This window comes from Aegilops tauschii, chromosome 2 (assembly GCF_002575655.3).
Source record: "Aegilops tauschii subsp. strangulata cultivar AL8/78 chromosome 2, Aet v6.0, whole genome shotgun sequence".
In the NCBI taxonomy this organism is placed as follows: Eukaryota; Viridiplantae; Streptophyta; class Magnoliopsida; order Poales; family Poaceae; genus Aegilops; species Aegilops tauschii.
Window position 1 is genome coordinate 37,522,497 of NC_053036.3, and position 27,872 is coordinate 37,550,368.

Genomic DNA, 27,872 nt, shown 5'->3' on the forward strand with positions numbered 1-27,872 from the left:
ATATTTACCCGCCACTCTCCATCAGTTTGGAGTTTTGGTGATTTAGCTAGAGCATGAATTCAATACTTATGTCCACGCATGCCACACTAGATGAAGAGAATTTTCTGTTGCAAGACATTAACCAACATTGGCTCGAATGGGTTGTAAAAGGAAAGACAGTTAATACAAGTTTGGACTAAGGTTGGATGGAGTTTTGATTGGTGAGCAATCTAACCAAGCAAAGCAAATGGGCCCCTTCTCAGGTGTACATGGTGGGGGTGCACGGCGACAGCTCGGTGGCGATATGGTCGACCATCAGCGTGGGCGGCATGTTGGCGCGCATGTCAGTGCACGACAGCCACCAGAGCTTTGACGAGGCGGCGATGGAGGGCATCCAAAAGAAAACAGTCATGCACTTCTTGATTCCATGTCCAAGGTTCTACACTTCATTTCTCATGTCAGAAATTACGGCTAATATTAGTATTTGCACACAAGATACGGATTGCTGGATTTTATTGCTAATATTAGTACGACCATTCTCCGTTTGTCAGGATGTATTTTGGTTGTCCAAGCTTAAACTCTGGCCACAAATTTAATTTTCCATCGGTCCAAGATTCGTAGACAGCCTAAATACACCTCATATTCATGAAGGGGGGAGCACCATACAACACAAACATAGAGCTATACATACTAAGGCTATTGGCTAGCCAGAGGCAGAGGACGGATTATGTAAGGCTAGGGGCACTGCATGGTGCTGCCGGAAGCCTACGCACGGCCTCATGCCCCGGGCAACAGCCCAGTGTGCCCGGGGGTTGTCTTCGAGCACACATGTATCCTGGTGCATGGTCTCAGGCAGTAGCGGCACAGACGGGGAGGTCCTTCTCCATGGTGGGCCGCTGCTTGAGGATGGGGTTGCTCTCGAAGAAGTTGACCGGCTTGAGGTCGAAGCTGGACGACACAGTGGGCATGATGGGGAAGTCCTCCTGACAAGGGATGTGGTGGAACCCCAGCGTGTACCACAGCACCAGGTCCTTGTTCTCGATCGGACGGTCCCTGTGCGCCCACGTACGCAAATCAGACGGCTAACATTTTTCGGACCATAAAATCCACCGTTTTTGTAGATACACAAACGTACCTCTCCGACCATGTAGCCAGCGTGTCCTCCCCTTTGCTCTGGTACACGAACAGCCCACCGGCCCACTCTTCACTCTTGTTGTAGGGCGTGACCCAAATCTGTTGCACAAAACCAAATGATGAAGACAAACTGATTTTCACCAAGTATGTGTGTGTCCTGTTTTTCTCCCTTGATAAAGGGTGCTTTTACTAACTCATAACGTGGCATCAAGAAGATAGTATGCGCATCACCTAATAGTGGTATCAAAAACAGCCTTAAATTCCGTGTAAAGTAGACGTTTCACCTGATTGTTTGTGAATGCACCTCTCTTCTGTGGCGGGTCCTCAGGGTCGAGCAGGCTACCGGCGGTGCCGGCGGGGACGACCTTGTAGCCCACCGGGTTCCCGACCCGCGTCTTCTTCGTCGGGTTGATGACGTGGAACTCGGCAGGCTCGTAGAGCTTCAGCCGGACCCGGGCGTCCTTCTCCGTGCTCGCGACGTGGCGTGTGGCCTTGAGGTAGCTCCTTCGGGGGGACTCGCCGGGCGCGGTGTCCTGGCGGGCCATATCGACGCGGACGAAGGAGTTGTCGGCGCCATCAACGTCCATGTCAAGGCGGAAGGTGACGTAATGGTCGTGGATGACGCCGATGACGTTCTCAGAGAGGAGGGTCCCGTGCATCTCCTCGTTTCGCCGGACCTGGTTCATGTGGGAGTAGGGCGTGCCCTTCACCATCAGGATCCCGCTGAGCCCGACCTGAAACCATCGAGGGAAGATCATGTGAGCTTCGGTAAAATGGAACAATCAAATCATTCATGTTCATATTTTGATCTCCCTTATGTACTTCACTTCCAAGTAATTAAATCATCATTCCTGGGGTACTCTCCCATTTTTCTTCTGAAAATAAAAGGGGGAGACTGATGCAAGGAAGGATGCAAAGGCAGTGCACATTGGACAAATTTTCTTAGCGGTGACGGAAGGAGCGAAAATGACACCCAGCACTCAGCAAGAACCAGCCTGATATTTTCCCTTGCACCAATGAGAGAACAGACACGTACGAACCACACTGTGCTTTGCTTCTTTTTTTTGTGAGCGTGACAAAATTGAATTTGTAGTACGTTCTGGGGCCGTCGTACCTTGATGCGGATGAGTCCGTCCGTCTGGAACTCCCAGTCGACGATGTAGTCGTAGTTGGCCACCGACGCCGCCATGCGAGCCACCAGCGTCACCTTCGGCCGGGACTCCCTTATCTGCACGCACGCACGCACGACACCGATCAGAGGATGCAACCGGCAGACGCAACGCAAAGAAGTGAGATTCACTCGACGGGCGATGGAGATTTCCACTTGCAATAGATAGACGAGCGCGGCCAAGCCGGCCGTCACTCGGTCAGTATCAGCAAGACAGGACCCTTCGGCCTACTACTGTACTACTGTGCCACGATTATTATTTTCGGGGGCTGATATTTTTTTGTCCAAGATTCTCCTTCCCGGGTAGCTACACTAGTGTTGAAGATTCCTTGAGAGGAACACAAAGTCACATGCAGAATATATTTGTCATGCGGTACATACTTAAATATGTAGATAACCTTTTTTACCGAAATACCTGAAACTATTATAAATACGTAGGAGCATATATAATAATCATGTGAAGTTGATTTTCAAATTTGTTGTTTTGTGACAATGATTCTGCACTACCAACCTTCAAGTGTATACATATTTGTGAACTCAGCTCACTAGGGTTCAAGTCCTAAACTTGCATTGGTGCTCACATTTTGATGAATTTATCAGTCTTCTATCGATGCGGATTCAATGAGAGAAGATGTTTCCCTCGACTACTAGGCGTTTATGATGACTTCGTCAATCTGATGATGTGATGGCTCAGTCTTTCGGAGTTGCTAACAGATGAGAAGTGGCAATGTGTTAAACAAAATTACACATATTTCTCGATGTGACATGTGGTTTCACACGAATCTACCATTTATTTCGTTAAAATATAATACAAGAAAGGGTAAGTACACGGCACCCTGTTTGAGACTTTGAGATGAGTGCGAAATTGTCGAGGTCCTTTATTTTTTGCAAGAATTGACAATTGGTTGTTGTCGAGTGTGTATATATGAAATCAAAGATTCTTCATTAACTACTCGCCAAAACTTGAGCCACATCAGCTTTTATATTTTAGTCTTGTGCAGGTTTAGCATATGACTTGGTTCAAAAAATAATAGTTGTCTCGCATATGACTCATAGCTTTGGCGCGAAGTACAGTAGTGCGGCCAAACAAAACAAGCTACGTAGCTGCAGGGAGGGTAGGTGTGGGTGTGCGGGAGGGGAGCTTACGTCCATGCCGGTGATGGGGCTCTCGGAGTGTCGCCACGCGATGTCGCCGGCGTAGCGCTCGAAGACGCAGATCATGTTCTCCCGCACGTACGGCCGCCCGTCGGCGGCGACGAAGACGCCGTCCATGTACCGCGCGTGGCGCGGGCAGTCGTTGAGCGGCACCAGCGGCATGGCCTGCAGGCCGAAGCCGTACTCGCCGGCGTCCATGTACGTCTTGAAGTACCACGCCTCCGTCGGGTCCATGTACGGCACGAACAGCTCCGACGCCATGCCCTTGTATATCACCTCCCTCCGCGCCCCGGTGGCCGGGTCCTGCACCGTGGCGCGGGACACGATCAGCCCGGCGCGCGCGTCCGCCTTGAGGTGGAACTCCCACCCGGCCCACCGCACCGTGTGCCCGTCCTCGATCTGGAATCCTGGGCCCTCCGGCGCCGGCTCCATCGACGGCGCACGCACCGTCTGGTACCCGAATCTGTCGGTGCCGTCGTCGTCGTCGTTGGCGGCGCCGCGGTAGTCGGTGTTCTTGGCGGCCGGGATGGGGATGCCGGCGCCGCGGTCGGAGATGTGGACCACCTTCCCGGTGTCCATGTCGACGAGCACGGTGAGGCCCTCGATGGGGCGCATGTAGAAGTTGGCGGTGCCCTCCGTCGAGTAGCACTGGCTCTTGATGAGCCGGCGGCCGCCGTCCTCTTCGGGGCCGTACCAGCCGAGGGAGATGGGCAGGCACGCGACGTCGTCCAGGCGCACGCCGCGGCGCCGGATGGTGGCGTTGAACGCCGGGTCGCTGAACGGCGCCGCGCAGAGGGCGGTCTGCTCGTCCATGGTCATCGTCGGGTACCCGGAGGCCGGCACGGGCAGAGGGGCGACCTTGCCGGCCGTGAGGTCGAGGGCGAGCACGTGGGACTCCCCCTGGAAGCGGACGACGGCGACGGCGCGGCGCGGCGGGAGCGCGTGGGCGCCCTTCCGCCAGCGCCGGACGGCGGGCTTGTCTGGCTCGTCGAGCGCGAGCGCGTGCACGGCCAGGGCCGACGGCGCCGACGCGAACGGCGGGTGCGCACGGAGGAGGTCGCGCGCGCGGCTGACCTCCGTCACCGTGAGCGGGTCGAGCGGGTGGCGCGGCACGTCGGACTCGTGCGACGGCCGACGTGGTGTGCTCTTCTCAGTTCGTGGCGAGCGGCAGGCCCACGGCGAGAAGCGGGTGCAGCCGCCGGCGCCGTGCAAGAAGGAGGCGGCCGGGGCGTCGATGGCGAGCGGCAGGCGGAAGGCGGAGCGGGCGACGATGAGGACCAAGGCGGCGCCGAGGGCGAGGAAGGTGAGGCGGAGGAGGGAGGTGGAGTAGTCCATTGGAGCTGAGTGAGTGAGTGAGCTGAGCTCTCGCCGCTTTGTGCGCAGCTAGCGTCAGTGACTCGCCTATATCTGCGCACGTTTCGTCTAGCAAGTTCGATCAGATCATGCAAAGCACCGAATCGGGTACGTCACCCCAGACGGCAAACGCAAGGCAACAAGAGATGTTACATCGTCCATCGACCGGTCGCTTTTTCTCTCGTTTTCATGCTAGCTATGAATAAAAACACGACAGAAAGAAACGTGATACAGTAAGAAATTTCGAACAAAAATCAACAACCATGATAGATGATACTAGGTATTTTATCACAGCCGCAATTTTTTCTAATCTGAATTCTTCACACCGTGATTTGTCTTGATCATGATTTGGACATGGTTGCTAGCTTGAAGTTGTTTTTATATATGTTTGAGATGATGTCATGATTAAAAATAAACTTTCAAATAAGTGAGATTCTCACTGTTGGGGGATGCCATGCTGATATTCATACTAGCTCCTATGTTGTGCCCTTCGTGAAGGCGCCACCTTGAAGTCCGTAGTTCGTCGTTCTTCGGTTACATCTCTTCCCATTGGTTGCTCGATCACGAATGACGGCTCCTATGACCACAAGCGGTGTTTCTTTCTAATTGTAGTTTGCTTGGTGTTGCAACGGGTTGTGCCGTTGTTGCTCGGAAGCTTGTATCTTGTCTTGTGAGTTGTGTGGCGTGGTGGTGTGCAGTGGTGTTTTATGTACGGTGGTTGGTGTTTTATCCGCAAAAGGGAAGTGAAAACCTGTTTCGAGAGAGTTTTTAAGTGTAGATATTGTCCCGGGCATTCATCTTCATATTTAGCCCAAACATTTTGCACTTCCCTCCTTCAATTCGGTTCATTCACACGTCTGATGTTCAAACAAACACCCTATCAAGTGGTATGCATGTTTTTTTGGTTTAAGTGTTATGCTTGTTGCTGTCAAAGAAAGTGCATCTTGATGCCAAAGAAAGAGTGACATGCATAGCAATGCTAGTAGAGTCGTCATATCGGTGTGATTGGCATAATAATCACTGCTATGGTGATTTGGACGAAAAAGCCACCCTACCAGATTCGCCATCCCGTACTCCATCGGCACGATATTTGAAGACTGCTCCGAATTGAGCCCACGAGCCCCCATATGTGGCGGTTGGGAGAGGTGATATAACGTTCCCTCCATCCACCTAAATCTTGACACCACAAATATTTCAAGACACTCACTCACTTCCGTCGTCACACACACCCCTACGATACCACAATTTGGTGCCACCTCCACCACCTGGACTGGCACGATTTGGCCCCGGTCACCTTTGCTAAGACATTCTCGGACCTCCCACGCTTTGACGAAGCCATGGGTCTGCTTCCTGCCGTCTGGCCATGCCACCCCTTCCGCCATGTGGCCTCAAAATGTTCGATGACTTGCTTGGAGGTAAATTTCCTCAGACTTTTTCTTGTAAATTTAGTTCCGCGGCTCATAGATTTGTGTAGATGACATAAGATTCGTATTTTGTTTAGATGAATTTGTTGGTAGAGCTATTTTTTATCATTCGTCACCGAATTCGAGCTTTGAGTCAAAGAGCAAAATCATGGATGCCAAAGAAGACAAGATTCCCTTGATGATTGCAGACTGGATAGCAGCAACTGAAACAAGAAGAAGCGTGTGGAGTCGTAGGTTGTTCGTGTGGCATTTTACCAGATTAGAACTGAAGGCACTACAAGCTCATGAGCAACTACTTTTTGTTGTGTTGCACCTTCACTAGTTATGTGTTCCGGCAACGATTCCGCGCAACCGTACAACGGCTCCATCAGATTGTTGACGGCGTGGAAGCTGATGGATCTTTCTTCCAGGAACCGAGAAATGCAACTGGTTTTCTTGCCCCCTCCCCCCTTATCGGAAGGTGATAGCGGCACTTTGTACGATTGCATATGGCGTTTTTGCAGATGAATTGGGTGACTAGGTCGAATAGTCGAAGATACAATTATAAAGTGCATGAAGGTGCTCGCTAAAACTATAGTGAGGCTTTATGGACAACAGTATTCGCTAGCACCCAATGTCAAGGACACGACAAGGCTTCTACCGATGAATGCATCAAGAGGATGGCCTGGGATGCTAGGGAGTGTTGACTGAATCCACTGGAGGTGCAAGAATTGCCCTGCATCTTGGACGACCAATTCATCAGGCATTGCCATGACCCAACAATCATTTTGCAAGTGGTTGCCTCCGAAGTTTACTAGATTCGGTGCTACTTTGGGTTGTCAAGATCTCAAAATAACATCAATGTCTTGCAGAGATCTCATCTAAATGCAAGGCAAGCTACTGGTACTGCTTCACCTTTCAACTTCATGGTGAACGTCTATCAGTATGACCAAGGCTAATATCTGTCTGATGCAACTTCATGGTGAATGTCCATCAGTATGACCAAGGCTACTATCTACCTTTCAATTGATAGTAGTCTTGGCCATACTGATGGACATTTCAACAAGGTGCAAGAATCAGTGACGAAGGACACTAAGACAACATTTGGAGTCCTGTTACAATTGTCTAGGGGCTTGTTCGTTTCCTAAACAAAGATGTCTTGGCAAACATCATGACATGTTGTGTGATCCTATACAACATGATCATCGAGGATGAGAGAGATATGCCGATCCTCTTGGACTATGGAAATATTGGCACAATCGCCATGCCTTCAGGCCCACAAAATGCATTTAAGCATTTCTTGAGGCTTATCGGAAGATTGAAGACCGTGCATCCCATCATCAGTGGAGTGACGATCTTATTAAGCATCATTGACAACTAGCTGAGAGATAGTATGTTTTTTTAGAAATCGTTTTTTACTTGTACCTTTTTATTGGATTATTTGTTGCGTTTGGCTTGTTGTTAATGTGTACTATTTGTTAAATTCAAAATAATGGTTTGTAATAATATTTACTGAATTGTTGAATTGCTTGATCTAAACAATGGGTATAAAGAAGAAAACAAGAAGAAAAAAACATGGAGACCACATTATGACGACCTGTGTATGAACACAACCTTCGCAACCTCTAACACATTACAATGTTATGAAGCGCACTCCATACAAATTATGGAGGCAGCTAGTGGCGACGATGCTAGAATTGTTACTCTTACCCGATAAACAGAATAAGTGTTGTCTATAATCTCCTTCTTTCTCATTTAACATGACACCCAGCCACTCTCAGATTTACACGCGTTTCTCGGTCGCTCAATCCTTCATGGCCTCAGAAAGGATAAAGAAAGTACCCAAAGAGGCCATGAAGTGTAACTTCATACGTGCCATCGTATTTTAATCTAAAATATATGGTTTAAAAATACAATTATGACTAGCGGTTATCATATTAATGGAAAATATTATGCTTCATTGGCTACCAGTGTTCATCACTTTTCTCTTGTCAAGTTATAAGAGAGGAGAGAAAAATCAGCCAAATGGCATGTCTACTTTGTGCAAGATTCTTGCTAGCTAGAGTTCTTCTGAGAGTTCTTCCTGCCTAGAGTAGTGTAAAATACTACGTGACTATCCTCAATCTTTATCTGCCATGGTCAACTTTCGCAAGTTCCCGATGTTGGACCGGCGGCTAAGATGTGCTAAACAATGTTTGATGTTGTTATGAATTATATATGATGATCACGTGCCTAGCTAGCTTTTAACTTGTGCAGGTGACCAGCTTTTTCTTATCTTTTTAGCTATTTTTTGTAGCCAATTATAATACAAATTTAACAGGGCACATTTGATCGGCCACAAACTAAGCACAAATAGTCTTTCTTATTTGTTATATCAATCCAGGTTAAATATAAGAACTTTTGGTGAGGGGTCGTGGATACCGATGGTAATATACAAAAATCCAAGGTATTTTGACTTGTTCTAGCTCATATGACAATTGCAACATAAGATAAAGATCCACCACAAATCATAAAATGTTGTAGTGTAGTGCACATGTCGGAGATGGTCTTGGAGGTGTCATAGGACTTGAAGTAGTTTCCTCCATCACTGTACTAAAGAAGCGTAACTGACATGCATATTGGATATTTGTATTAGTTTGCAAGATAATACTCCCTCCATCTTAAAACAAGTGTCTCAAACTTAGTACAACTTTGTATTAGAGTTAGTACAAAGTTGAGACACTTATTTTGGGACGGAGTGAGTACAAACAGTGGAACAATGTAAATTAATGTTCATGATATTATATTTGTTTCTTACTGCCTTTAGAAAGCATCAAATGATCTTTATACAAAAGAGGAACTTCAAGTACATCATCCTGGTCATCTTTATCCTGAAAATATGGGTGTACAAAAAATAGTAAGAATATCTTAGACTATTTGATATATATGGTATAAACAGAGTATTCAAGACCCCCCTTATTATCTTTCTTCTTCTTCTTCTTCTTCTGGGAGCTTCTAATCCAACTAGCTGAACACACAAAAACTTCAACCACATTTTGGCATAAAGAGCTTTGAAAATTATGAAACACTCTACTGCCAGTACTAAAAGTTGAATCAAGAAAAACAATACTCACTGGCACTGTAAGAACATCCATCACAGCCTTGGATTGTATGGATACCTTGATGAATTTGCTTTCACCAAGCTAGCGCATCAAAGTATTCTGACTAATCAGTAAGTGCAACCTCATCTACATATGCAAGTGATCTGACTTGGAAGCCTTTTAGCAGTAACTTTCATGAAAGTAAGAAACTGAGCTGAAATTGCCATCTACTATTGCTTGGATCCACATTTTATGAAGCCACGCCAGGACTATCCACTTTGTTTGTGCTGGACCCAAATTGGTTGTGTGGTCACTCTTATAAATTGTGTACTACTCCTTAGGTGTTAAACTTACTGAATGAATGTTGTGTTCAGTGTCATTGACAACATAAATCTTGGGAAAACAAAAATTATTTAGATCCATCTTGTACCTTGGATCAAAAAATTATGCTATTGTTAGAAAAATGTTGCACTATTTCCAATACTTCTCAAATTTCTGAAGCATAGTTAAGAAACCCTATTGCACTTGTAATTTCTGAAGCATACTTCTCAAATTTCACATATCATCTCATTATCTGTCCCACTAGTGCAGATTGGGTCATCGCACATAGGTAAGAAACCCTATTGCACTTGTAGTTATGAACTCTCACCTTCCAATGGTGTGTGATAAGGGGGTTGCATCACACACTCTAGAGGACACCATGTGTGATAGGACACTCCATCGCACATGATTGTAAAGGAAGAGACCATATGCGATTAGCTGAGGAATCACACACGACTTTGTGAAAGCAAATGTGTGCTATAGCTCATACATCCCACAACATTAATGGGTTGGAAACATATGTGTTCGTACCACCCATCACACGCCACAGGAGTAGCACAATCAGGTGCGATGGTATTTTCCACCGCTCACAAATTCAATATGGTGAACGTCTATGTTGGTTCATCCATCGCACATGTTGTCTCCGCCAGAATCGTGTGTGTGTGTGTGTGTGTGTGTGTGTGTAGGTACATTCATCACGCACGCCACATTTGTTGTAATCATATGTGTTGCAGTGTTCATTGTACACATTTTTTTACTAACTATGTGCATTGCAATCAGGGGCGTAGATAAGCCCAAAGCTACCAAGGCCATGGCCTAGGGCGTGATGATAGATTGCGTTGTTTACTGTAGCGATTTTACCACTGGTTAGCATTGTACCTAGTGTTTGGCCCAAGGGCCTGGGGCTTGGCACAATCCTGGCTACACCACTGATTGCAATGACCAGAACAACTCGTTTATTTGCCCATTATTAATCCTTGCAGTAAGCAAATTCATATTTCATATCCAACAAATGTTCACCATGATTTCACATCAAACACACAATATATTTCATATCCATCAAATTAAGAGTAGCAGTTGCATGTAGCATTTTTCAATATTTTGCATTTGTGAGTGGATGATTATTGTGCCAATTCCAGAAGTGCCATAGTGGTGACCATATGTGTCGTTTAGGCGTGATATTAGATTTGTACGAAGAACTAAATTTCAGAAGCTGGCGTGTAGTTTTTATATAATACTAATTAATATGTGAGGTTAACACGTGGACCATAGACCGTTAGTTTACAATCGCATTTGGGATACGTTTAGTCACACCTATGAAATGTACCGGTTGTTATATATTTATTTGGGTCTACTGAAATTGCATTTTTATACTTAGTGTTTTTTAAGGGTAATCTTGCCACTTTATTTAACTAAAGAAGTTTGGAATGTTATCTGAAATTACATTAAAATGAAATCTGGGGGAGTCCCAAGCCAAAGCTCAGACCTCTCTTCTCATACCCTACTTTTGCTAAATTGTGTGCGGCAACATTAGCAGAACATCGAGTCCATCTGACTCTGAAATCCTCTACAGAAGTGAGTTGTAGGTAGAATTATGAAGATTGTGATATGTTTAAGTACGATGGTCTATAGATTGTGATTTGCTTGTCTACGAGTTGTGGTTTATTTGATTGCAGTTATGATAGATGCTCCAATGCTTTATTTTGTATGAGAATTTCTGTTGGATCCTTATTTTGTTTATCGTATTAAGCTTTCAGAACAAACTCGTCTTTGTTGTTGCACCTATGGTGAACTATTGGAAGTGACATGTCTATGTATCCCTATGAAGATCCATCGTTTGTGGGTGACTAACCAAAATAGGGCCCCTTACATGAGAATTTCTAATATATATCTCTTCTCCAATTATACTGTGTTTTAATGAAAATAAATAAATAAACAAATAAGATGTTGCACATCATGCACTATTATGTCTGAAACATACAAATAGGTATAAGCTTAAAATCAGATCACTAAATAAATTTGTAAAAAGGTTATAACATTTGATACATGTATGATTTCATAAAAAAGGTTAGTATTTTTTATTAGCAAAGGTGGTTCCCACATGCCATGATATTTATATTTCTTTTTTCCAGGAGAAAAACTAGAACTTTATTAATTCAGAAAAATATTATTACTAGCAAAACAGGCCGTGCGTTGCAATGGAAGAAAAAAAATTCATAATCTCTAATGTCCATGATTACATTTTGCTGCATCACCGAGATACACTATCACTTTCATTTTCGTGAAATCATGAACATTTTTTAAATTCCTGAATATATCTAAAATTTTGAACATTTTTCAAATTCGTGAACATATTTACAGATTTTCAAACATTTGCTAAAATCATGAAAAAGATTGAATTCATGAACATTTTATACTATATACAAAAAAACTGCAAATTGGTGGTACAAATTTTGAAATTCACAAACTTTTTTGATTTAACGAACATTTTTAAATGCATGATCATTCTTTGAATTGGCAAACATTTTCTGAATCAATAAACTATTTTGTAAGTCATGGACAGTTTTTGAATTTTTAGGATATTTTTCATTTAATGAATTTTTTCGAACTGGCAAAATTTTGTTCAAGTTCATTTACAGTTTTTAATTTATGAACTTTTTTAAGAACATCATAAACATTTTTTGTTTTCCTGAACATTTATTTTCCAAATTGCGAACATTTTTTGAGTATGCGAATATTTTTTGAAAATAGCAAACATTTTCTGAATCGACAAACATTTATGAATTATTAGACATTTTATTTCGAAATTCACATTTTTTAATTCTCAGAATTGTATTTGGAGTCGCAAATTATTTAAAGTAGAAAACAAAGACGGAAAAGGAAAAGTAAAAATAAAATACAAAAATTATAAAACAGGCCGCCCGGACATGCGCCGGCCCAAACAGGAGCGTTGTGTCTTCTCCTAGCGCGCAGATTGCAGTATATAAGGTTCCTACTGCATGGGCTGGCCCAGTCAGGGATTTCCCTGTATGAAACATTTTTTATCACTTATAGGTGGCATTGGTGGGTAATATTTTGCAACTTTGGAGGCAATTTTGGTGACGTACCGCCAAAAGCAATAGCCCCTTTATTATATATATATATATATATATATATATATATATATATATATATATATATATATATATATATATATATATATATATAGATTATTTTGGGAAAAGGGGGGATACAAAGCCCAGTAGAAACGCATGTAAGCTACTCGGGTTGTAGAATTTTCCCTAGTACTCCCTCTTCCTCCGTTCTAAAATACTTGTCGTGGTTTTAGTTCATGTTAAAATTTTGAACTAAAACCACGACAAGTATTTTGCAAAGGAGGGAGTATAATGGTTGCAGGTAGAGTCGCTCATCATAAAGCCTTACAAAATACTAACAGGCCCTCAACAGACATGATGGTCCAACAGAAAAGCCCATGAACAAACAACCCATGTGTTCCGCTCACCTCCACTAGAGCCAAACTATGTGCAATCTCCAACCTCCTCAAGATTGCCTTCATGCATCAAATGGAGGCGCCTCCTAGTTAGCTCTTCAGACGCCCGTTATAGGTCATTTTGCAAACGGGCACGTGAAGCTGCTGCAAGCTGGGCCCGCCCATGTATATCCTCTTTTTCTCTATTTTAACGTTCAGAAAAGGGGCGCTCGTGGGAGTTTGAACTCGTGACCAATTGCATCGGTGCCAACGACAGTAACCACTAGGCCGTCGAACGACTAGTCCTTTGTAACTTGTCTTTTTAGTTTTAGTTGCATCTTCAATCGTGGGAATCCTTTGGTTTTGGGAAGCTTCCAAAAACTTCCGAAAAGCTTTCAAAGGCTTCCCAAACCGGTTTTTTCCAGGTTCGATGGTCATTTCCGAGGCTGTTTTATTCGGGTTTTCTTATTTCGTTTTAATTTTAATGCATTTTTAAATACGTGTCTTTTTTCATCGAATTGGTTATTTTTAAAAAATTAAATGATTAAATGTTTTCAAATTTTTGACCTTTTTTCAAATGTGATATACATTTTTCAAATTCTCTTTTTTTCAAATTTGATGAACTTTTTTTTTTCAAATTCGATGATTTCTTTCAAAATTGATGAACTTTTTTTTTCAAAACTTGATGATTTTTTCTAAAATTCGATGAAGTTTTTGCAAAATTTAAGTTTTTTTAACTCGATGAATTATTTTCAGAGTTCGTGATTTTTTGTGTTATATTTTATATTTATGAATTTTTAAAACCCACGAACATTTAATAAATCTGTGCTATTTTTTTATTTCATGAACATATTCAAAATTGCAAAAAACGAGGGCCAATTTTAACCTGAAACAGCAGCATAGCCAAAAAAACGGAAAAGCAAGCAAGACGAGTTGATCGAGCAAGCGATCGAATGAATCGAAGCGGGGAGTGAGGGAGCGAAGCCAGCGTGGCCGGCCCATGAAGGGGGTGCGCGTGGGTGCCGGTTGCTCCCAGTGGTGCTTAAGGCGCCACTTAGGAGCTCCCTCAAATGGATGCCACGAACCCACTGTGTTCATGCACTAAAAAGTGTTCACATTATATGTTCTTGGCCTTCCTGTTGGACCAAACTGTGATGCAAGTTGTGTGACCCACTTCAAGTTTTCAGTTGTTTCCTTCGGTGTGCTGCTCCATCTTCCGAAGTCTTTGGAGTATTTTTTTTTGTAGCAGAGATTGATACCACCAAGAACATGTTTCCAAGAAATTTCATTGTAATTCTTAGTCATAGATGTTACTTTGTATTTTCATAGATTTTAGATCATACATGTAATAGTTATGAGTATGAATAAAATTACAGGTGTTTCTATAAAAAACAATATTTTTTTGTTGATATTTTTTTTGGGTTTTTCCTTGCTGTTTCTTTTGCTGTGTTGCAGCAGCGTTTTGTTGTTGTTGTTGTTGTGGGTTTTAGTTATAGTATTTTCATGTTGTTTCTTTGCAGCCCTGCTGCAATTTTGTGGGGGGGTTATGTTATGGTTTACACTATTTTATTTTATTTGTGTTGGTTATTTCTCTTTTTATTTTTTTGTTCTTATGTTCTTTTACATTTTAAAAGACATGGTGAAAAATAATAATAATACACAGTGCACGGTTTTTAAACATTTCAAACACATTTTAATATATTACGAAAATTTTGTTAAACTTAGTGAACATTATTTTAATGCACGGTGAACAATATTTTATTACAACAGTGAACAGTTTTAAATATGGTGAACTTATTTTAGTTTTTGAACACTGAAATTCTTTAGAAAGATGTTCATTTATTTTTATATAATGTTCACATTTTTATAAAATTTATTTGTAAAAAATGTTCATGCACTAATTTTTTTCACATTATATGTTTTTAAAAATGTGTTTTGTGCTAAACAGAGAAGTTGTTAGAAAACCAGTACAATTTAGTTTTAGTGTTCTCAGTTCATGATTTCCTTCAAGAGAATTGGACTTTTGAAACAAAGGCACACCCGAAACATCAAACGAAAAAGGAAATGAAACTTCCAAACAGTAAAGGCACATTCGAAGTAGGAAAATAGCACATGAAACAAAGGGGAAGGATGTAATGGGCCACAAAGTAGTTAGCCCACGAGCTCCCACTGTGTTGTTAGCGTAGCCTCGACAATTAGACGCTACAAGGCATCAGCTAGGTTTCCCTCAAAAAAATAAAAGGCATCAGCTAGGAGGTCCCAGAAATCTTCACACCTTAAATGAATGGCTATGAAGGTAGTCAAGTATGTGCAGACGTATGAGTGGTAGCACCACTGCCCCTGTCTGATTGCACTTTCTTTATTGAAGACGTACGGTATTTGTGTTGCAAAGCTCGATGCCACGGAGAAGTTGTTTCTAAGAAATTTCACTTAGTTCTTAGTTTTTTTTTACAGGGCAAATAGGAGTTTTATTCCATAATGATGGGGTTACAGTCCAGTGGCAGTAGTGCCTCAATACACGGAGGACCACGGTGTAGCCATACAGCAGTAATACATTCATATCGACTATAACTAGTCAAATGATCTGCTACCCTATTTTGTTTACGGGAAATTTTCTGGGGAATAAACTCCCTATCAATCATCAAAAACTTTATCTCAGCAACTAAATGACCATACACAGAGCGATCCAGATTATCGCCTTTGAGAGAAGCCAATGCTGTCGAGGAATCAGACTGCACAATGATCGGGCCTTCAGAGTGTTGTTTCGCTAGTGCCATACCTTGCATCAAAGCGTGAATCTCGGCCTCCAACGCATCATTACAGTTAAATAAGAACCTGTATGCCGCGAAAATAACACTCCCATCATGTCTCCGTAGGACCATACCGGCGGCCGCCTATCCGTCAGCCTTTGAAAATGCTCCATCCACCGAGAGGGCCACATGATCTACAGGGGGTTGTGGCCATGGTGGGGGCGGCGGTGAGACCTTGATCACAGGAGATGGAAGTAAATCTTCACATGTCATTTTCCCCTTAACGATTTCCTCTATAGTATATATCCTTGACAGCCGCAACGAATTAAAGTAGCTTTGCAGAAAATCAACAGATGTGGAGGAGCTTCTTTACCATGAACCATGTCTGTACGTAAGTTCCAGATCCTCCAAATCAACATGATTATCTTAGTTACAGGAGTTACTTTGTAATTTCTTGGATTTATGGTCCAAAGCATTGAACATGTAATTTTCATCAAGCTTGAATAAAGTTTCAGGTTTTTCTAAAATCATATATGAAATGAATGGCTATGAAGTCGGTAGATATTTAATTAATTTTCAAATGACTAGGAGTTAGCCAATCAAAATAAAGAGACTCGGTGCACAGGATATATGCTCCATAAAATCCCGTAAAACACCAAAGTATCTATTCTAGTACACCGTATGTATGAGTCAACTGAGTTGCACATCATCAAGTCTATAATTGTGTTGACCAGATGGACTACAAAGGTGCCTCATAAAACTAAAAGATATATTGAAGCGCACCGATCAATTCTATAGTTACCATAAAGCTATATATAAAGTATTAACTTGCAGAATGTTCACAACACCCGGACCCGAACAAAGCCACACCACAATGCGGTTTTCACATCTACCAAAAATTGCTAAAAAATGACTAACAGAGTTTTGCCAAACTTATGTAAGGCGGATGTGCCTCCTGGTTGATGAATGAAACAGAGACATGATTTTCAGCACCCGGGTGCTCCTACATTCGAGGAGCCCTCGCCTTAACAAAAATCATACTTCAAAGTTATTTGTTGCTGAAACTTTGCAAGAACATCAAATCTTTGATTCCTGAAACTTTCAGATTTTTTTTAATGAATTTACTGTTCATGAGTGTGTAGGGGCACCTGGGAGCTGTTACACCTTTCTCAAATGTAACACGTTGTTCCCCCCTGTGCAGAATGTTCAAATATTGTTGGGGTGCATCTAGTGTTCTATCTACATGTTATTCAGAGTTGCTAGTGTTAATCTTCTGGCTTAGTAAGGCCTACCGATGGCTAGCTGTTGTACTATGCAACTTTCAGTTTTACAAAACGAAACTTGGAAGAAAAATGTTGAAATATTCAGCTGTATATTTCTAAACCTAGAGTTACAGTTAACCTCTAATATGTACCTACAGCAACACGGCACTGATCAATGTCCCAAGGACCGAGCCTTGCGCACTCCACATAAAAAGGAACTGATTCCACATGGCACACGCTACATAATACGGCCGGTCAGCAAGTTTGTGTGTTCCCTAAGGATAGCAAGCTAGCCAGTCCGCCAGCTCCAGGACATAGCTTCGCCCGCACTTCTGAATCCCCGGACCTTCTGGGGATCACTTCTCACGTTAAATGAGTTAAACACACAGTACCCCGTGCGCGTTCCCTATACCAAATCCTGCCTCCCGCTTCACTTATACCGTTAACAGATGTAACTAACTAGAGGAATCTACGTCGAGTAACTAACTAGGAGGAATCTACTATCCTTCCACGAACAGCAAGCAATTAAGCACATCAACATTGTCTTTTTGTGGCAGCTGCAACTTGTTTTCGCGTCAGTTGATTCTCCCTTCGCGCCCGACGGGTCGGCTATGGCGACCGCAGCTCGGGCATGGGCGGGGCGGCGAGATGGCATGCCGTGGAAGGCGGTTCGGCATGGGTTGAAGGGCCGGTGGATGAAAAAGGAGTGAATTGCAGAAAATCACCACACTACAGCTTAGGTTTGCAGAAAAGACTCTTCTACAAAATTGTTGCAGAAAACACTGATTCTCGGCCTAACCTTTTGCAAAATACACTGATCGATCGCTTAGGCCATTTTAGTGACGATTATGACATATGGGTCCCACATTTGATGACGTGGCGTAACGTTTTGTGGTAGACGATGTTAGGCTGGTCTTTTTAAAAAAAAACCTCCCTCCAAAGATAAATCCAGATCGCGGGGAGCGCTCGTCCATCCGAGCTGCGACGTGCACGGCCTGATTCCTCTGTCTCCGCCGGGGGCAGTGGTGGCGCAGCGGCAATGGGCGCCGCCGTCGACGGCTAGGGGGTAGCCGAGGGGCGGCTCTAGAGTCGACGGCCGCAGGCTTCGGACGCGGGGAAGGGGAGATGGGCCCGAGGCGTCGGGGACTCGCGCGGCAGCAGCGACGGCGAGCCCGGCGGCCTCCCCGACCTCGACCCTGGCGCAAGCAGCGGCGGTCGCGCTTCCCCTTCTTCATCCCCCCTCCTCTCTGTTTCCTGAGCAGGCGGCGCGCCTCCCGGCGGCCTCCCCGACCTCGGCCCTGGAGCAAGCAGCAGCGCAGCCTCGAGCAGCACGGGCACGAGCCTCGGCGGCGGCGCACAACACGAGCACAAGCAGCAGCAACGGCGCGGCGGCGCGCAGCCCCGGAGCAAGCAGCTGCAACGGTGCGGCGACGCGCAGCCCCGGAGCAAACAGCGGCGGCCCGGCGGCGCGCAGCACGTGCGCAACCAAGCAGCGACCCTCATCAGTGAGCTCCACCGCTGCCGGGGCACCGGCGTGGGCGGCAGCGCACGAGCGCGGGATTGGCCGGCGGCAGAGTACAGTCGAGCTTGGCATGGCAAGGGCCTGATTGTATTTCTGTTTTCTGCTAGAAGGGTGCCTTTAAAAAAAATACCGGGGACTATTTGGTAAATTCACATCACACCATGTCTAACGCCATCACATCATAAACGAGGTTAAAACGCCCAAACAGACGGATCGGTGCTTTCTGCAAAAGATTAGGCCGAGAATCGGTGTTTTTTGCAACAATTTCGTAGAAGAGTCTTTTGTGCAAACCTACGTTGTAATGTGGTAGTTTTCTGCAATTCATTCATGAAAAAAGGTCGGAGTAAGTCATGACCAGGAGTCCAGGACTAATGTTGGAGGGGAAAAACGCATTCAGCATCGCTCCCATGAGTGACCCGGAGTAACCTAGCCGCCACCAGCCGTCATCCCCTCCCCGTGGACGGCGGTGAGTGAATGCGTGCAATGATCTTTATGAGAAGGCGTAGGTCATGCACTCATGCACTCCCGCGGTGACATCGGCGCTCAGCAGAATCAGCAATTCAGCATGTCATATGTGTACTGCAGAATGGGGCACGGCAGCAGAGGGTTGAGTGGGCGTTGCAAGGTATCGTCAGCACCACCACCAATAGCGAGGAGCCGAGGACTCGGCGTTGGAGCCAGTGAAAAAAGGCATGCTATAGCAAAATAGTGCAGGCCATAAAACTCAGGAAATTCGTGCTATATCATGCGCGCAATGTATAGCTATATACTGATTTATAGCGTGCAATTAGAATCGCTATAGCGCGCTATTTTTTTAATGGTTGGAGCACCAGGATGAAGAGGTAGGGCAACAGAGGATCAGGAGCCCTCTTCGAGAATTGAGCCACTTGCCCGGCACCCTGTTGAGGACCACCGCCGATCTGCTGGTGGAGTTCAGATCCTGAACCCAATTGCGCGGGCGTGGCGGGAGGCCTTTCGCCTCCAGAACGTACGTGATCAGAGAGCCACTATTATTCATCAACACTTGCACACACATAGCTTAGGTCATATTCCTCACGTCACCCCTTACAGGCTTACACACTAGAGATCGTTCTGAACACACATGGATTAGCTTACATGCATGGCAACTGAACACACATCGTGCTCACGGGTGGCCATTGCTCCCGCCCGCGCCGCCGCCTCCACCGCCGCCGGATCCTCCTGGCCCGGAGCCGGAGCCACTCCCGCCGCCGATCCCCATGCCACCGCTCGCGCTCCCAGAACCTTGGCCGCTCCCCACGGCATTGCCTGCACGCCCAACCCCGCTGCCGCCGCCCAAAGCACCGGCACCGCTGCCGTCGCCTCCTCCACCACCATCGCCGCGTGTCACCGTGACAGTGACACCTTCTTTGCTGATATGGAAACCAAAGCCTTCCCCGCCGCCAAGACCCACACTGGCGCCGCCGTTGTGCGCGCTCGCGGCGCCGCCTCCGCCGACGCCGATGGCCACGTCGATCCCGTCCTTCCCGATGTCGATGCCGACCCCGGCGCCAACACCACCACCGGCGCTGCCTCCCTCGCCGTCCCGGGTGCTGCTTCCCGCGCCGCCGCCGATGCCGACGCCCACCCCGATGGTCGTGTCGGACCCGTTGCGCGACACGAGCCAACCGAACCCATGGCCGCTTCCGGAGCCATGGCCACTGCCGGCACCATCCCCTGAGAACGGCCAGTAGAATTTGTTGCCGGCGCCATGGATGGCGCTGGTACTGCCAAGGTAACCAGGGAAATGCCTGGCGTTGACAGGTGAAGAGAGAAGTGCAGCGAAACACAAGAGAGTGATGAACATGAAGGCAGTGGCGCCACTACTGGTAGAGTTAGTCATTCTCGTTGGCGTTGCTGTGAAGGACCTCAGCATGCTGGTAGGGTTTATATAGTGAGTTAGCCATGGAGGAACCCTGATTTTTTTAATTTGGTCCGGATGTAGAGGCGGAGATTAGCTAGTCGGCTTTGGATCGAACAGCTTGCGTGCGTTGCATGAAACCTGGTAATACGCCTAGCTTGCATGCGGAGCTAGCGTATGTTGACCATTCATTTGGCTGTAGCTTTGTGGTATATATGAATTTCTAGTCTTATTTCTCAATGGCAATTAATCCCACTCGGTGACGGGGGTGACAGGACTTCAATTTTGTCTAGTCAATATAGAATTGTGTAGTTAAATATATGCGAAAATGCTAAATACATGTGTTTATTTAAATTTTATGGAAATGTTAACCAGCGAACGTCAGATATTTTGCAACTCGCGGTGAATGCATTGATCACGTCAGATCGTCTACGCGAATCTTGAAGCACCGGAATTTGCCATGTTAGTTTCTGCCTTTCGTTTGCTACAGAGTGTGTGGACGCGGGTGCGCGTGGCACTAGTAGAAAACTGGGCTTTGGTCCAGGCCAGGCCAGTCCATTAGTCCCGGTTCAGTCACGAACCGGGACCCATGGTGGCAACGGTCCCAGTTCGTGAGGCCAGGGGGCCGGCCAGGCCTCATGGGGCATTGGTCCCGGTTCGTCTGGACCCTTTGGTCCCGGTTCCAGACACTAATCGGGACCAATGGGCCTCGCTCCTGGCCCACAACCATTGGTCCCGATTCGTGGCTGGAATCCGGACTAAAGGGGGTCCTTTGGTCCCAACACTAGTAGAAAAGAGGGCTTTGGTTCAGGCCGGGTCAGTCCATTAGTCCCGGTTCAGTCCAGAACTGGGACCCATGGGGGCACTGGTCCCGGTTTGTGAGGCCAGGGTCCTGCCGGGCCTCGTGGGGTCATTGGTCCCGGTTCGTCTGGCCCCTTTGGTCCCGGTTGGTGGGACGAACCGGGACCAATGGGCCTCGCTCCTGGCCCACCACCATTGGGCCCGGTTGGTGGCTTGAACCGGGCCTACAGGCTGCCCTTTAGTCCCGGTTCATACCACGAACCGGGACCAATGAGGTGCCTATATATACCCCTCACTCGCGAGCAGAGCACTCCAGTGCTCTGTTTTTCTCTGGCCGGTGAGGGGAGGGTGTGACGCCCCCGATTTGACCGTACACTAATCATACACGCAACGTGTACGATCAAGATCAGGGACTCACGGGAAGATATCACAACACAACTCTAAAAATAAAAATAAGTCATACAAGCATCATAATACAAGCCAGGGGCCTCGAGGGCTCGAATACAAGTGCTCCATCATAGACGAGTCAGGGGAAGCAACAATATCTGAGTACAAACATAAGTTAAACAAGTTGCCATAAGATGGCTAGCACAAACTGGGATACAGATCGAAAGAGGCGCATGCCTCCTGCCTGGGATCCTCCTAACTACTCCTGGTCGTCGTCAGCGGCCTGCACGTAGTAGTAGGCACCTCCGGTGTAGTAGGAGTCGTCGTCGATGGTGGCGTCTGGCTCCTGGGCTCCAGCATCTGGTTGCGACAACCAGGTAGAAGGGAAAGGGGGAAAAGAGGGAGAAAAGCAACCGTGAGTACTCATCCAAAGTACTCGCAAGCAAGGAGCTACACTACATATGCATGGGTATATGTGTAAAGGGCCATATCGGTGGACTGAACTGCAGAATGCCAGAATAAGAGGGGGATAGCTAATCCTGTCGAAGACTACGCTTCTGGCCACCTCCATCTTGCAGCATGTAGGAGAGAGTAGATGGTAAGTTCACCAAGTAGCATCGTATAGCATAATCCTACCGGGCGATCCTCTCCTCGTCGCCCTGTTAGAGAGCGATCACCGGGTTATATCTGGCACTTGGAAGGGTGTGTTTTATTAAGTATCCAGTTCTAGTTGTCATAAGGTCAAGGTACAACTCCGGGTCGTCCTTTTACCGAGGGACATGGCTATTCGAATAGATAAACTTCCCTGCAGGGGTGCACCACATTTCCCAACACGCTCGATCCCATTTGGCCGGACACACTTTCCTGGGTCATGCCCGGCCTCGGAAGATCAACACGTCGCAACCCCACCTAGGCTCAACAGAGAGGTCAGCACGCCGGTCTAAATCCTATGCGCGCAGGGGTCTGGGCCCATCACCCATTGCACACCTGCACGTTGCGTACGCGACCGGAAGCAGACCTAGCCCCCTTAATACAAGCGCGAGCTTACGGTCCAATGCGGCGCGCGCCACTCAGTCGCTGACGTCAAAAAGAGCTTCGGCTGATACCACGATGCCGAGTGCCCATAACTGTTCCCGCGTAGTTGGTTAGTGCATATAGACCAAATGGCCAGACTCAGATCAAATACCAAGATCTCGTTAAGCGTGTTAAGTATCCGCGAACGCCGACCAGGGCTAGGCCCACCTCTCTCCTAGGTGGTCTCAACCTGCCCTGTCGCTCCGCCACAAAGTAACAGTCGGGGGCCGTCAGGAACCCAGGCCCACCTCTACCAGGATGGAGCCACCTGTCCTTTCAGCCCCCTCATCAGAATCACTTGCGGGTACTCAACGAGCTGACCCGACTTTAGTCACCACATGTGTCATGTATATAAAGTATATAGTATATACCCGTGATCACCTCCCGAAGTGATCACGGCCCAGTAGTATAGCATGGCAGACGGACAAGAGTGTAGGGCCACTGATGGAACACTAGTATCCTATACTAAGCAGTAGGATAGCAGGTAAGGGTAACAACTGTAGCAACAATGACAAGCTATGCAGCAGAATAGGATTAACCGAAAGCAGTAACATGCTACACTACTCTAATGCAAGCTGTATAGAGAAGAATAGGCGATATCTGGTGATCAAGGGGGGGAGGGGGGTTTGCCTGGTTGCTCTGGCAAGTAGGGGTCGTCAACAGCGTAGTCGGTCGGGGCACCAGCAGCGACGTCGGTCTCGTAGTCTACCGGAGAGAAGAGGGGGAAGAAACAATGAATATAATGCAAACATAAGCATGACGATGGAAGACATGACAATGCGCGGTGCTAGGTGTGCCCTAACGCGGTAGGAGGTGGTACCGGCGAAGGGGGAAAACATCTGGGAAAGTATGCTCGGTGTTTCGCGTTTTCGGACAGATGAATTGGAGGGGAAAAGTTACGAGTTTGCTATGCTAGGGATGTGTGGCGGACAAACGGGCTGCGTATCCGGATTCGTCTCGTCGTTCTGAGCAACTTTTATGTACAAAGTATTTTCATCTGAGCTACAGTTTATTTTATATTGATTTTAAAAGATTTAAATCACTTTTTAGCATTTATTTAATTATTTTAATCCAACATTATCCAGAATAGTGTTTGCTGACGTCATCATGACATCAGCCTGACGTCAGCAGTCAACAGAGTGTTGACTTAGTCAAACTGACGTGTGGGTCCCGCATGTCATACTCTGTTAACTAATTAACCAAATTAATTAGTTTAATTAACAGATTAGTTTGGTTAGTTAATTAATTATGTTAATTAAACATGATTAATTAAGTTAATTAGTTTAGTTAATTAATTAATTAAATTTATATTCATTATTTTTATTTTTATCTTTTTTTTAAGTCGTTCTGGGGGTGGGGTCCCACTGTCATAGGCCCTATGGGCCTTAACAGGCACGAGCACGCGTTAACGGGTACCGGGGCATGCCGGTGCGGGCGCCCGAACTGGGCCACGGCGAGGGGGGAAACGCCGGTGTGGTAGCGGCGAGGCCACGACGGGGCAAAAGGGGATGAGCAGGGCTGGCGCCGGAGCGCCGGAGGTGGCCGCGGGCCTGGCGTCACGGGTCAGGCGACGCGGGTGCGGGAAGGGGTCGCGATGCGCGGTCGAGCGGGCGCTGCCGGGGCCGTGGTGGCCACGAGCACGGCCCGGGCGGCGCGCCAGCGTGGAGCTGCGGGACGCGGCCGGGCACGGTGAGTGCGGCCCGGACGCGGTGACGGCCGCGCGGGACAGAGAGGGGATGGGAGGGAGCTCACTGCGGGCATAGGGTACGGGGCAGTGGGGCTTGAGGAGGAGGACGGGGACGAGCGTCGGAGAGGAAGCAGGCCGGCGGGGTGGCTCCGGCGTCGAGGCGCCGGCGAGGTGTGACGAGGTCGGGGTCGGTGATGAGGCGAGGCCACGGCGTCAGGCGGGCGCCGCGCTAGGGAGAGGAGGGGGCGCAGAGGAGTCCCTGAGGGGCGGCGCCGAGCCCGGCTGGCGGTGGCCTTAACGGCGCGGCGACTTGCGTCGGGCGTGGCCGTGCGGGAGGAGGGGATCGAGCAGGGGCGCCCCTCCCCAGGCACGATGCGTGCGTGTGCGTGTGCGCGTGTGTTGCGTGTGGTGGCGGCGGTGTGGGAGGACGGGAGAGCGGGTGGGGATCGTGGGGGTAGTGGGGATCGGGGGTTAGGGTTTGGGGGGTTATGTGGGCGCTAGCTGGGCCGGCCTGGTTGGCCCGGTGGCCATCTGGACCGAAGCCCAGTGAAAGGGGGGTTTGCTTTTCTCCTTTTCTTTTGTTTTAGTCTTTTCCCTTTTCTTATTTTTCTTTTCTGTTTTCTTTTAGTTCCTAATTATTTTAGTTTTATAATCTATAAAAGTAGTCCCTAATTTTGTCTAAATAATTATACTACTGCCACATAAGTTTGGGCAACTAAATAGAATAGTTTAGGAATTTATTAACTGTAAAAGCATTTAATTAATTGTTTTGCTACTATCTTATTTACTTTAGGACAATCAAACACTTTCAAAGAGGTTGGTTTCTCCACCATTATTATTTATGCATTATTTGGCTCTCTCCGAACATTTTAGATTCAAGATTGGAAAGCTTTTATTGTTTGTTTGATTTTGAATTTGGATTTGAACTGGTTTCGAACTACCGCGAGATTAGTAACCGTAATGGGGGTGACGTGGCATCATTAGTAGAGAGTTACTGTAGCTTAATTATCCGGGCGTCACAGAGGGCTTTGTGGTGCTCTACCTCACCTCCTATGCACATGAGGTGTTCGATGAAATGCCCGAGCCACACTAGTTAAGCTTTCTCGTCTCGAAGCTCGACCTCAAAGCTCCATTTTCCTCGAGATTTGTCTAGGTTTAGCGGCCCGTCACGTCCCATTCCCGTCTTCACCACCGTCGATCGCCCGCGCCGATCTCGTCGCCGGCACCACCGTGGTGAGCCTCTTGTTCTTATCTTCTTTCTGAAAGAAAAAAAATTCTTACTTTAGATAGATACCTGTCTAATTTTCTTACTATTTTATTGCTTGTTATTATATAGTGTGATGGTTTTGGCATCCGCCCCCGTCGGCCCTCGTCCTGTCTATGATTCGGATGTGGTATATATTATCTTTATAACTATTGGTTCATTTAATGTTTATGAAAATTATGCCGACCAACGTGACATAGATTTTATTTATCTAGGAGGTATGTGAACCGGAAATTCCAACCGACCCTATTGTCGAGAGGTTAAATTTAGTTGAAGAATAAAACAATTTCTTGAAGGAAAAAATAAAAAAATTGAGGAGGAGAAGATGATATTGGAGTTGCATGTTGTGGATGTCGTCGATGATCACAAGATCAAGATGGATGCAATGCGCTTGAAGATTAGAAAGATTAGAAAATATGCCATTCATACCGAGGCTTGGTATCATTATGCCGTTGGATCAATTGTTACCTTGGTTGCGATTATGATCGCATTTGTTTTTGCATTGAAATGTTTTACATAGTTTTAATGTATGGTTTAATTAATTAGATGCTCTGGAGAGCTATATGTTGTTAGATGAGAACTATGTATGTACTTTGGTTTTAATGTGATGATGAACTTCTATTAATTTGGTCACTTAATTATCTATTCATGATGTTCTATAATGGTTTTTGACACACTTAATTATATATAATGCACGCAGATGAACCGGCAATGGATGTACGGTGACAGACACACCTCCGAGTACATTAAGGGCGTGCATGATTTTCTTGAAGTGGCTGAGGCAAACAAGCAGAATGGTTTTATGTGTTGTCCATGCCCTAAATGTGGGAATACGAAGTCTTACTCTGACTGGAAAAATCCTTCACACCCACCTGCTTTACAAGGGTTTCATGCCACACTATAATGTTTGGACGAGGCACGGAGAAATAGGGGTTATGATGGAAGACGGCGAAGAAGAAGAGGACGATGACAACTATGTGCCCCCTGAATACGGTGATGCTGCAATGGGGGAAGCTGCTGAAGATCAAGAGGAACCAGACGATGTGCCCAATGATGCTGCAATGGGGGAAGCTGCTGAAGATCAAGAGGAACCAGTGCCCGATGATGATGATCTCCGCCGGGTCATTGTCGATGCAAGGACGCAATGCGAAAGTCAAAAGGAGAAGCTGAAGTTCGATCGCATGTTAGAGGATCACAAAAAAGGGTTGTACCCCAATTGCGAAGATGGCAACACAAAGCTCGGTACCATACTGGAATTGTTGCAGTGGAAGGCAGAGAATGCTGTGCCTGACAAAGGATTTGAGAAGCTATTGAAAATATTGAAGAAGAAGCTTCCAAAGGATAACGAATTGCCCGACAGTACATACGCAGCAAAGAAGGTTGTATGCCCTCTAGGATTGGAGGTGCAGAAGATACATGCATGCCCTAATGACTGCATCCTCTACCGCGGTGCGTACAAGGATCTGAACGCATGCCCGGTATGCGGTGCATTGCGGTATAAGATCAGACGAGATGACCCTGGTGATGTTGACGGCGAGCCCCCCAGGAAGAGGGTTCCTGCGAAGGTGATGTGGTATGCTCCTATAATACCACGGTTGAAACGTCTGTTCAGAAATGAAGAGCATGCCAAGTTGATGCGATGGCACAGCGAGGACCGTAAGAAAGACGGGAAGTTGAGAGCACCCGCTGACGGGTCGCAGTGGAGAAAAATCGAGAGAAAGTACTGGGCTGAGTTTGCAGGTGACCCAAGGAACGCATGGTTTGGTTTAAGCACGGATGGCATTAATCCTTTCGGGGAGCAGAGCAGCAATCACAGCACCTGGCCTGTGACTCTATGTATGTATAACCTTCCTCCTTGGATGTGCATGAAGCGGAAGTTCATTATGATGCCAGTTCTCATCCAAGGCCCTAAGCAACTCAGCAACGACATTGATGTGTACCTAAGGCCATTAGTTGAAGAACTTTTACAGCTGTGGAATGGAAACGGTGTACGTACATGGGATGAGCACAAAAAGGAGGAATTTAACCTGCACGCGTTGCTGTTTGTAACCATCAACGATTGGCCCGCTCTCAGTAACCTTTCAGGACAGACAAACAAGGGATACCACGCATGCACACACTGTTTAGATGACACTGAAAGTATATACCTGGACAAATGCAGGAAGAATGTGTACCTGGGCCATA

At 46.4% G+C, this 27,872-nt stretch overlaps 2 protein-coding genes across 2 annotated transcripts; both read right to left on the reverse strand.

Moving 5' to 3' along the window:
- Positions 1–536: 536 nt before the first annotated feature.
- On the reverse strand, positions 537–4,941 carry LOC109780093 (amine oxidase [copper-containing] gamma 2). The gene is made up of 5 exons (XM_020338680.4): positions 3,428–4,941; positions 2,228–2,341; positions 1,398–1,847; positions 1,115–1,212; positions 537–1,032 (listed from the first exon to the last, which is right to left on the reverse strand). The coding sequence occupies exons 1-5, from the start codon at positions 4,769–4,771 to the stop codon at positions 828–830; spliced, it is 2,211 nt and encodes a 736-aa protein (XP_020194269.1). The 5' UTR covers positions 4,772–4,941; the 3' UTR covers positions 537–827.
- A 14,644-nt stretch (positions 4,942–19,585) lies between these two features.
- On the reverse strand, positions 19,586–20,505 carry LOC109780082 (uncharacterized). Its single transcript, XM_020338671.4, has one exon. It carries the CDS (start codon positions 20,488–20,490, stop codon positions 19,741–19,743), a length of 750 nt encoding a protein of 249 aa, XP_020194260.4. The 5' UTR covers positions 20,491–20,505; the 3' UTR covers positions 19,586–19,740.
- Between the last annotated feature and the right edge of the window lie 7,367 nt (positions 20,506–27,872).